At 40.6% G+C, this 11821-nt stretch overlaps 1 protein-coding gene across 1 annotated transcript; it reads left to right on the top strand.

The window, feature by feature from the left end:
* Positions 1 to 7980: 7980 nt before the first annotated feature.
* On the top strand, positions 7981 to 11510 carry LOC121985621 (transcription factor EGL1-like). Its single transcript, XM_042539192.1, has 10 exons — positions 7981 to 8210; positions 8372 to 8518; positions 8758 to 9012; positions 9118 to 9214; positions 9374 to 9388; positions 9489 to 9545; positions 9629 to 10225; positions 10314 to 10619; positions 10748 to 11140; positions 11219 to 11510. Exons 2-10 carry the CDS (start codon positions 8379 to 8381, stop codon positions 11291 to 11293), a joined length of 1935 nt encoding a protein of 644 aa, XP_042395126.1. The 5' UTR covers positions 7981 to 8210; positions 8372 to 8378; the 3' UTR covers positions 11294 to 11510.
* Positions 11511 to 11821: the final 311 nt, after the last annotated feature.

Below are 11821 nucleotides of genomic sequence, written 5' to 3'. Positions count from 1 at the left end.
GTGTGATCTTGGCAAAGGAGGAAAGTCCAAGGATGAGTCTTGGCGGTGTAAGTTCAAGCATGTAGTCTTGACAACGTAAGTCCAAGTGTGACTTGGCAATGGATGAAGTCCCGGAGGCGCGACCTCTTGGCAAAGGAAGACCCGATAACAATGACAAGGCCGATGAAAGCTCCAGAAGACAAGACGTGAAGGATGGGGAGACATCCGAGGGACGCGAGGCTGATGGAGGAGGCTAGAAGGCTAGGTCTAGGTTGGTCGGGCGAGGACGAGTGCTAAGTGATTGTACTCAGGAGAAAAATCTTATGGTTTTAGGTTTCACTGTAGCAGTACTATAGCGACACTGTAGTAGTAATGTAGGGACACTATAGCAACACTGTTGTGACACTGTAGTAGTACTGTAGCAGTCGACTGATACACCGTAACAGTCAACTGGTAGTCGACCGTTGGGTAACAGTCAGCTTCACTTAAAGGACCAGTCGACTGGTGCATACACCAGTCGACTGGTAGCGGGAAAATAACTTAGTGTTTTCCTCTCGAGCTATATTTAATAGAGCTCGGGGTGCTTGGGTATGGTTGACGAAATAGACTTGGTTAAAGCCTATTAGAGTCTCCCAAGCCTTCATGTGATCGGTGTGCTTGTATTCAAGTGTTTGTGGCGAGATTTCTCCATCGACAAGGAGCTTGAGCTAGCCGGAGGTTTTCCGGGGACTAATCCACCGACGATTGAGGGATCGTCCACCTTACGGACACGCCGTGGAGTATGAGCAAGTTATCTCTGAACCACGTAAACGAACGTGTTAGCGGTTTGCATCTCTTCCTTTGTATTTAGCTTTCATATTTGTATTCGTGGTTGTATTCTTTGTTTTCCGCTGTGCACTGACGAATACGTAGGAAGCGATCGATTTGGGTGAGATGCTATTCACCCCCCCCCCCCTCTAGCTACATTTCGGTCCTAACACATTGTAGTAGCTATGATTTTGTAACTGGTACAACATTGTATCTACTACAAAACTGTAGCATTTGGATAGAGGAAGAGGATGTTTAGGGCATGTACATGTGGGAACACACTGCAAATGAACGGCGGCAGGGAGGCGAGGTGATGCGGCACCGAGGGAGTTGATTGACAAAGATTGTGATTGGCGGTGGGGCGAGGCGAGGCGGTGTCAAAGGAGTTGATCGGTGAAGACTGTTAAATGTTGGGACCTTGATGTCCGCTAGAGCGGGGGTGAATAGCGTCTCATCCAAATCGATCATTTTTTCCTACACTTGTTAGTTACGCAGCGGAAATACAAACAAACAAGTAGAAAGCTAATCTAAATACAAGACAAGAAATGCAAACCAAGCTATACGATCATTTAACGTGGTTCAGAGATTATGGCTCCTACTCCACGGCTATTCGTAAGGTGGACGATCCCGATCCATCAATGGATGACTCCCCGGCAAACTCCGGCTAGCTCATATAGCTCCTTGTGGGTGGAGAAAGCTCACCACAACTCTCACAAGAACACTTGAGACACTAGGGTGCAAGTAGACTACTAATAGGGGTTAACCACCTCTATTTCGTCAACCTCAACCAAGCTCCCAAGTGTTGGTTATATAGGCCACGGGTTGGAAAATTTCGCCTACCAGTTGACTGCCAAAGCCATCAGTCAACTACCCTATGTGGAAATTCGACCGTTACTGCCCAACGGCTTGATACCAGCCCTCTGTTTGCTCCCAGTCGATTGCACCAGTCGACTGCTACAGTAACGCTACATTACTGCTACAGTAACCCCTAATCCTAGGATTTAACCTCCCGAGTACATTCACTCAGCACTCGTCCTCGCCCGACCAACCTAGACCTAGCCTTCTAGCCTCCTCCATCAGCCTTGCGTCTCTCGGATATCTCCCCATCCTTCACGTCTTGCCTTCTGGAGCTTCCATCGACCTTGTCATTATTGTCGGGTCTTCCTTTGCCAAGAGGTCGCGCCTCCAGGACTTCATCCATTGCCAAGTCACACTTGGACTTACGTTGCCAAGACTACGTGGTTGGACTTACACCGCCAAGACTCATCCTTGGACTTTCGTTCTTTGCCAATATCACACTTGGACTTTCTTTGTTGTACATGTATCCTGCACACTCACAATGCATATCAAATACAACAATAAACCTAACTTAAACCTTTGCCCAAACATCAAAACCTAGGGTCACTAGATTGCTCCAATAATCTCACCCTTTTTGATGTTTGGCAACCCGTTTAAGTTAGGGAAACAATATAGCAATAATAATGCAAATAAGCATGCAATCTACACATTCATAAATCATGGAACCTAATCCTAGCTAGGCTCCCCCTTCACCTAAACTCCCCCTTGAGTTAGGATTTCTTGCAAAGGTAAACTTCTCCCCCTTTGCTAATGAGTGAGCAATCGCTCCCCCTTCACCTAAGCTCCCCCTTGAGCTAGGATTTCTTTCAAAAGTGTATAGGTTTCCCACTTAAACCTAAATTTCTCCCCCTTTGCCATACATCAAAAAGAGCTACAACAATATCCCAATTATTGGACTTTTTGACCTCTAATGACCATAAACATCATGTATTAATCCCCCATAAGATTACATATATGTTCACCACTCTTTTGGTCATTTTCTAATGCAAAAAAATATTTTCAGACCATATCAGTCGACTGCTATAAGTCTCAGTTGACTGTCATCGTCAAAATGATCTTACAGAGACATTCTGTGCTCATGAACAGTGTTACCAGTCGACTGGTATAAACCCCAATCGACTGTCATCGTCAAAATGAGCTTACAGAGGTCTTCTATGCTCAAAATTACTGTTACCAGTCAACTGGTAACTGTACCAGTCAACTGGTACTCTATGTTGGCAAAAATCAGCTTTTTGACCCACTTTCAGAAATGCGCCAAAAATTCCACAGACCTCCAAAAAATTCCAAATTTTGTGGAGACGTCTATTTTATCCATGTATACTTGGAAAAAATATATATAAAAATATATTTATCACAGATACCAAGATTGACATAAAATTTAAAACATATCTAAATAGTTTAATTGAACCTTGACCTAAAGTCCTAGTTTTGGCTTCCTCTTGATGTATCTGCCCATACTAAACCATAATGCATCCCTAGCATTAGTTTATATGGCATCTATATATCAAAAACTAATTTTCATGCAATATAAACTCAATTCATATTTCCATGCATGAAACACATCCCAATTGTGTCAACCCACTAGGTTAGAGACTCAAGTTTGTCTCCTAACTACTTTGCACATTTGATAACCCATCTACCATGTGTCCCAAAGGCTCTTCCTAACCTTAGAAATCTTAACCTTAGTCACCTTCCTTGGTGACTCATTTACTATGGCTAGGCCACTTCGGTGCACCTCGGGTGACACTTGACCTACAAAACTCACCTTCTTAACCTTAGGCACCTTGTCTTTGGTTAGTTTCTTCTTGTCCTTAATCTTGGACACCTCATCCTTGCTATAATTATATGTCACCCTAACATATTCCTTTTTATTAGCCTTGGATGACTTTCCCTTGTCCTTGGTCACTCCTCCCTTACCAATGTCATGTGCCACCTTAGTACTTGACCTCCTTTTGGTCTTGGAGGAACCCAATTTGGCATTTTTGGATCTTTGACCGCTCAAATACATGTCAAGTCCTTTAGGTCCAATAATGAACCTCTCTAGGACTTTCTCCATTTCCTCAAGCTTTGCCTTCAAGGCTTGATTTTCTAATTCTAGGGTTCTAACCCTAGAATCAACATGCCCATCATGGACATTCCTAGACCTACCCTTCCTAGGCATGTGCCTCCCCTTCTTGGGATTAATGCTTAGGTTTTCACCCACTTTCCTTCCCTTAGGCAAAGTGGTTTGGGTCTTATTAGGTTTACCCTTAGTGTATGATTTCTTAGGGTTATCTACCATGTTAACCCTATTTCTATCATTATACCTAAATCCATCATTATGCTTAGGTAAATAATCTACATTATTTCTAATAAGCATATAAGAATTAGAGCTTGGATTAAACTTCAAAATAGGGATTACCTTCCCTTTTACCTTTGAAGCTCCCTCTTGACTTGTGCTTTTCTTCTTTTCTCATTTCTTCAAGTGCGCCAATTTCTTGAGCTCTCATCTCCTTGGGCACTTTGTGTGGTAATGACCCCACTCACCACATGTAAAGCACCTAATATGTTTCTTATTCTTCTTCTTCCTACGACTCACATTAGTTTCTAAATTAACTTTAGTGAGTTTAGGGTTTACCTCCTTTACCTTCTTGAGCGAAGGATATCTACTCTTGCAGTGACCCATCTTACCACACTCGAAGCATTTGATGTGGTCCTTTGTGCTCTTCTTGGTAGTTGAGGTGGAGGGTTGAGCTTCCAAGATCTCCTCTTCCTTGGATTGCTCTTCTTCCTCTTCACTTGAAGATGTGGATGGTTCCACATCTTGATACCACTTGCTGGGACCTTGACGTCTGCTAGAGCGGGGGTGAATAACGTCTCACCCAAATCGATCGCTTCTTCCTACACTTGTTAGTTACACAGCGAAAATACAAACAAACAAGTAGAAAGCTAATCTAAATACAAGACAAGAAATGTTAACCAAGCTACACGATCATTTAACGTGGTTCAGAGATTATGGCTCCTACTCCACGACTGTCCGTAAGGTAGACGATCCCGATCCATCGGTGGATGACTCCCCGGCAAACTCCGGCTAGCTCACGTAGCTCCTTGTGGGTGGAGAAACCTCACCACTACTCTCACAAGAACACTTGAGACGCTAGGGCACAGGTAGACTACTAATAGGGGTTAACCACCTCTATTTCGTCAACCTCAACAAGCTCCCAAGTGTTGATTATATAGGCCACGGGTTCGAAAATCTCGCCTACCAGTCGACTGCCAAAACCATCAATCAACTGTCCTATGTGGAAATTCGATCGTTATAGCCCAACGGCTTGATACCAGCCCTCTGTTCGCTCCCAGTCGACTGCACCAGTCGATTGATGAAACCACCAGTCGATTGCTACAGTACTGCTACAGTAACGCTACAGTGCTGCTACGGTGAACCCTAATCCTAGGATTTAACCCCCGAGTACATTCACTCAGCACTCGTCCTCGCCCGACCAACCTAGACCTAGCCTTCTAGCCTCCTCCATCAGCCTTGCGTCCCTCGGATGTCTCCTCATCCTTCACGTCTTGTCTTCTGGAGCTTCTATCGGCCTTGTCATTGTTATCGGGTCTTCCTTTGCCAAGAGGTCGCGCCTCCGGGACTTCATCCATTGCCAAGTCACACTTGGACTTACGTTGTCAAGACTACATGCTTGAACTTACACCGCCAAGACTCATCCTTGGACTTTCCTCCTTTGCCAAGATCACACTTGAACTTTCCTTGTTGTACTTGTATCCTGCACACTCACAATGCATATCAAATACAATAATAAACTTAACTTAAACCTTTGCCCAAACATCAAAACCTAGGGTCACTAGATTGCTCCAACATTAAAATCGGAATGAGGGAGTTCAAATGAGGAGTGCTCGAAATGTTTGAGTTTTTAGAGGGAAATGAGATAGAAGACAAAAGTTTTTTTTTAAAATTCTGATGGGACATTATTACTGTAGAAAAAATTTTTAAAAAAATTAACAAAACACTACTATAGTAAAAATCGTACATAGTCGTGCAGCGAGAGTATATGAGAATATCAACTCTGTTTATATATATATATATATATATATATATACTACTCATCTTATGTACTTCTAATGTATTTTTTTTTTCGCTTCCTAAAAATTAAATACTATAACTTAAATCCTAAGTTAAAAAAAAAATACACTAAATGTGTAAGGATGTGTAATATAAAATGGACATCATAATTCATTTGTGCATGACACTCGTTGATGACTGAATGATCGAGATGTCGTAAAATAATTCGAGCACAGTTACTCGGGATGCCCATATCATTTCCGCATACACCGATCACCCAGTCACCTGTGAACACCATGCACAGATGAGTATTCTGATGGGGACGTACTCAGCCGCACTGTTGATTTTTATCCTTTTTATTTTTCGCTACGAGTATCTTGAATCCGTGAAGTGAGAATCTCACCGCACCTCGTGCAAATAGATAAAATAAAATAAAATATAGAATTCAAATGACAAAAACTGGCAACCTTCATGTTGCTTTTTGAGAAAACAAAAAACAAAAACAAAAAATAAAAAATAAAAAATAAAAAACCAATTGCCCTGTCGTTTCCTTGCTATGGCTACGCTTCACGTTCTGATGTTGGAAAGTAAGTTTTAGCGCGTTAACTGGTTGGTGGATTAATCACTTGTTGGATGGACTGTTATGCACGACGGTTCACATCCTTCATCCTGCAGCGGGTTGTTGGCGGTGGTCCCCTTAATGGAGCTAGCTTTGTTTTATGTTTTCGTTCATAAACTTATTTTTGTCGCGTACCAAATTATTATGAAATCTTTAATTAGATATCGGTCTCTTCATGCCAATCAAAATACGCGACATCATTATTATCGTACACTATTTAAGTTGATTCTAATTTGAATATAGACACTGACACATGGGCATTGGGCAAGTGTGTCAGTTAACTTTAGGTGGCTGTTATGGTTCTTTTCCAAAGTGACATGGAGGAGGAAACTATCCATGAATGGTGAATGAACCTAAAGGAGCCGCGTGTCACTCGGAGAAGCATGGAATAGGTATTGATTTTTATGACATTGTGGAGTATATATTTGTTCAATTGATCCTGTTCCAACCATCAGCACGTGTTCATAGCCTTGCCAGAGATATATCACTGCACTAGCTAGGATATTTACTTTCCTAATGATTGAGGATTAAAATTTAGTATGATTTTTTTATATCTTAGTTATCTTAACTAGTGGATAATAGTTATTTTTTATCTATCTATTCCGTATTGGTTTAAGAACGAGCTGATGAAGATATTAAGATGAGTGAATAGTGATATAGTAAGATCATTCTAAGTCCTCTTAGAGTGGTGTAATAATTGAGACATAGGATATTATTATATGGGATCTTGAGATCAAAACTCGATCCGTCCGAGTATACCTCTCCCCATGCCTCGGTCACTTATATTAATGATTAGTAGTCATCTATAATTTATCTCCTCTATATTAACTTAAGAATGAGTTGATGGAGTGTTAGGAGCGAGCGAATTACTTTTTTGTCACATAAGGTGATTCTAAAAGATCATTATGATGACTATTTTTATCTTTTGATGTAATAAGTGATCTTATTATTATCTCTGGGTGTAATAATTACAGGAACTATGATATTAAGTAATAAGATAGTAAAATATCTTTTTAATTTTTTAAACATTTAATAATCGAATTTCAAATATAAAGAATTAACGAATAATATGTTTTTTTTTTTGGTAAGTTGATATAAAAATGTTGAGCGAGCACTTTCTAATTTAATTTGATGGTTCGTAAAAGAATTTTATAGGACTGAATCGATCATTTTCAATTATTATCATAAAAAATTATATCAATTATTTGTCTATCGAGACATGAGCTCTCATACAATGAGAATTCAAAATGTCCATGGCATTCCACTCACTCATGATACGGGATACTGACCATCTAACACCTGGGGCTATGGTGCATGACAGGATATCTAAGTTCTCATCCAGATATTCACGGTTAGATTTTCAACTATAATAAAAAATTTTCTTTCAAATAAGACACGTAATTAAAAAATATTAGATTTTTTTCCTAATTTACTCTAGTTAGAGTATTCTATAAAATTAAACTGATCATCCTATAGTTAATCAATTAAAATAATTAGATTTATTAGTTTTTTTTAATAATATTGACCATCTATCGAATTTAGGTTGATGGTCGTTAAAAAAACTTACGTCGGACCAAATCAGTTAACAGAATTAATCGAAGAGCTGGTGCTGGGATAACGTTAATTAGCTGTCAAACACTGCGATGTAGATCGTTCCACGACTTTGTTGAAATATTGAAGAACAGAGCCACCTTAATTAGAGTAAGACCACATCACAAGGCTGTGTTCAATGTTCCATGGAGCTTAACAGCTGATGCGGAAAGTTTTCCCTTCTCTATCTTCTCATTGATTGACCCCAGAGCCGCGAGGCCGTCACCCGTGATCAACAAAAAGCACCAGAAAATTCCCCCTCGATTGTGGTCTCTCGTTTGCCGCTGCGCACTTGCCTTGGTACGCTTTCCTTGGCCTTGCAGGACCAACGTCCTTGCTTCTGCACCTTGGACACTCTCTTTCTAGATGTGCAGGGGATTGCTGTGCAGTGATCAATAATAGAGCACCTCAGGAAGATCTGAGTTTTACTATCAGATTAAACTCCCAAGGCCTTTCTTTAGGTTATGTATGTGTCGTGCAATGGAGGCAGACCCCCAGATTCATGGAGAATCCAGAGAGAAGCAGCTCAGGAAGCAGCTCGCTGCCACTGTGAGGAAGATCCAGTGGAGTTACGCAATCTTTTGGTCCATCTCCAGCAGCCAACCAGGGTAGAGTAGCTTCTCCAAGTTTCTCTCATTTTGATCCATCCATTAGCTAAAAAATCTCTCTCTGTGTGTCCTAGCTACTTGTTCATCTTGCTAAAGTTTGTTAGGTATATCAAACAACCATGAACAAGTTTTTACAACCTAGCAGATTTGACTTGTTTTGATTCAGATTCCGACAGTTTGGTTCTGAATGCAAGTTTTGAGGTTATTTAAACTTCCTACTTTGTTGCTTGTTGATTTAGGGTCTTGGCGTGGACTGATGGATACTACAATGGTGAAATCAAGACAAGGAAGACTACGCAGCCCGCCGAGCTAAATTCAGAACATATTGCCCTCCAGAGGAGTGAAGAGTTGAGAGAATTATATGAATCACTTTCGGCGGACGATAGAAATCATCACACAAGAAGGCCTTCAGCTTCATTGTCTCCTGAGGATCTCACTGATACAGAGTGGTATTACTTGGTTTGCATGTCCTTCACCTTCATTGCAGGACAAGGGTGCATTTTCTTACATTTCAGCTTGTTTTCTTTGCTAAAATTCACTTATTTGTCATCTTCATGTCAACCATTCCTCCCTCCATTTTAACTTCTGTTGCTGTTCAGATTGCCAGGCAAAGCCTATGCGAACGATCAGTATGTGTGGTTGAACAATGCTCAATTCACGGATAGCAAGATCTTCTCGCGCTCGCTACTTGCAATGGTGAACAGCATTAGACTACTTACTGATGAAGCTTTTTTTGAAGTTTTAGTTTAGTTAGTTCCATATCCATAGACTACTTGTAAAGTTAATATTTGGTTACTCTTCGATTGCTGATATGCTCTTACTGTTTCTTCGACCGGTCTGTCCTACTCGATCCAGAGTGCATCTATTCAGGTACAACAATACTTCATTCTTTCAAATTTTCACCACATTGATTGAGTTATAACTTCAATCTTTTCTCCAAATTCATTTGCATCTTTGCCTCTTTTTACAGACTGTATTATGCATCCCTTTCATGAATGGTGGGCTGGAGTTTGGCACAACTGAATTGGTGAGTTTCTATTTAGCGTTTCGTTGGATAATTTTGAGCTGATCTTTCCGATCGAATGAGTTCTTTAACACTTTTGCTGAAAGATTTTGGAGGATCCAGCTTTTGCTAAGCAAATCACAAGTCTCTTGTGGGAGCTACCAGTTCCGGTTTGCTCCGAGCAATCTGTATCCACTCCTGAAATGGCTGAAATGGCCGTTAACGATCAAGTGATTCAAAATCAAAATCTCGGTGACGATATAGACAATTCTATGGCCTTGGAGGATGAAACTTGGGACATGGAAAGCCAAAACCTACTGGAGATTAGCCCGGCGCAGTTTCCTTTCACTCTTTGCTCATATGCAGCTACCAAAGACGAGGCAGAGAAGTTCCATTTTGATATCAGCGAAGAACTAAACACTGGTTCTCCCGGTGATGGTTCAAATGAGTGCTTCCAAACTCCACAAGTCGACGATCTGTTAGAAATGAATGGGCTAAATTGCATGTCTCAGGCTGAAAACGAACATTTTGTGCATGATGAACTCAGTAATTGCCTCCATGGTTCTCTAAACTCGAACGAGTGTGCATCATTGTCCTTCGTTGATGCCCAACGGCTTCTCTCTTCGGCGACCAACGGGGTTCAAGATGGCGACGACTTACACTATGCGAGGACACTTGTTAGAGTTTTATGCAACTCAAAACAGGTAAAATCTTGGAGCTAGCCAGCCTCCTTAACATCTCAATGAATGCAAGGAAAATTCATTGTCGATTGCGTTATGGTTATCCAAACAGGTAAAACCAGCCCCATGCTTCTCAAAGCTTTCTAACAAATCGAGTTTTATTGCCTGGAGAAGTGGCTCGAACAACACGAAGCCATTCAACGCCGAGCCACAAAAGCTGTTGAAGAAGATTATAATCAATGGAGAATGGTTGCTCAATGGCTGCTTTCTAAATTGCCAAGAAGAACATGGTTTACCGGAGAATTTGTCAAAGGAAGGATGGCCAGGCGCAACCCGTGCTTTGTCGGAGAGAAAGAGAAGGGAGAAGTTGAACGAGAAATTTGTGGCTTTGCAATCACTGATTCCTTCCATTAGCAAGGTGAATGCCTTACCCAAAGAACATTTATAATCTTCATCAATTTACATTGTCGATGCTAACTGATGAGATTACTCTTGAAGCTCGATATCCTTGAACAATTAAATTGTTACTCCATCTTTCTCCATCAGCTTGACAAGGCATCCATCCTTGGTGACACAATTGATTACCTGAAATATCTCGAGAAAAGAGTGCAGGAGCTGGAATCCTGCAACAAGTCGGACGATCTTGATATAACTGAGAGAACATCCGACAACTATGGCAACAAAGCCATCACCATCGGCAGGAAGGCCTTGGCACACAAGCGCAAAGCTTCAAATTTCCTCGAAGCAGAAGCTGAACATGGCCCGATCGGTGTCAATGTCACCTTCAATGAAAAAGAGGTCAAGGTAGTGATGCATTGCCCGTGGAGAGAATGCCTGTTGCTCAAGATTGTAGAATCTATGGGAAACTTCCATTTGGATCCTGTATCAATGCAGTCTTCAATCGTCGACGATGTTCTTGCACTGACTATAACATCCAAGGTTCGGTCAGTTAAATCATTCGAGCATTTTGTAGTCTTCACTTAGATTACTAATTGTTGCTGTTGGCGTTCAATGCAGTTCAGAGGCACCACTGTGGCCTCACCAGGTATGATAAAGAGATCACTGCAGAGTGTAATTTGTACACGCTTGTGATGGAGCTGCAGTTAGATCTGTAATGGTGAATTGAGTTTTGCAGCATAGCCAAATCTTTGACAGGTTAAATCATTCCATTTGTATTAGCTAGGCATCAGTTTCATCACTAGATTCAATCCGCAATGTAGAGATGTTTGTATAAATGCTGCCTGTGTACATTAATTCCTTGGCTTTTCTGTTAGTTCTTTCTTAATAAAAAAGCTATTTAGGGTTTCAATCCTCACACTTCCATGAATATTATCATGTTTTTTAAAGCTTTATTAACTGGTTTACATACTATTTCTTACACTAGAATATACTTCTTGCTGACTCTATGAACTAGCTAAATTCAATTTATTCATATTAATATTTCCATTTGGTGAAGTTTTATAAATCTTAGAAAAAGAAAATGAGTAAACCTATAATGATGAATTTTCAGATTAAAAAAAAATCATGCAAGGGCGAAGCATTTTAATTTTTCATATTTTTTTTTCAGACAATAGTTTGAAAACGTATTTCATAGTTATTTTCTTTGAAATACATTTCTAA

The sequence above is a fragment of the Zingiber officinale genome, chromosome 5B (assembly GCF_018446385.1).
Source record: "Zingiber officinale cultivar Zhangliang chromosome 5B, Zo_v1.1, whole genome shotgun sequence".
NCBI classification, from domain to species: Eukaryota; Viridiplantae; Streptophyta; class Magnoliopsida; order Zingiberales; family Zingiberaceae; genus Zingiber; species Zingiber officinale.
This window is presented reverse-complemented; position numbering and strand designations above follow the sequence as displayed.

Coding starts and splice junctions, on each gene's coding strand:
- LOC121985621 (XM_042539192.1), top strand. CDS start 8,379: ATGTGTCGTGCAATGGAGGCAGACCCCCAGATTCATGGAGAATCCAGA. Junction 9,546..9,628: donor AGTTTGGCACAACTGAATTG/GTGAGTTTCTAT, acceptor TTTTGCTGAAAG/ATTTTGGAGGATCCAGCTTT. Junction 10,226..10,313: donor TTTTATGCAACTCAAAACAG/GTAAAATCTTGG, acceptor TTATCCAAACAG/GTAAAACCAGCCCCATGCTT.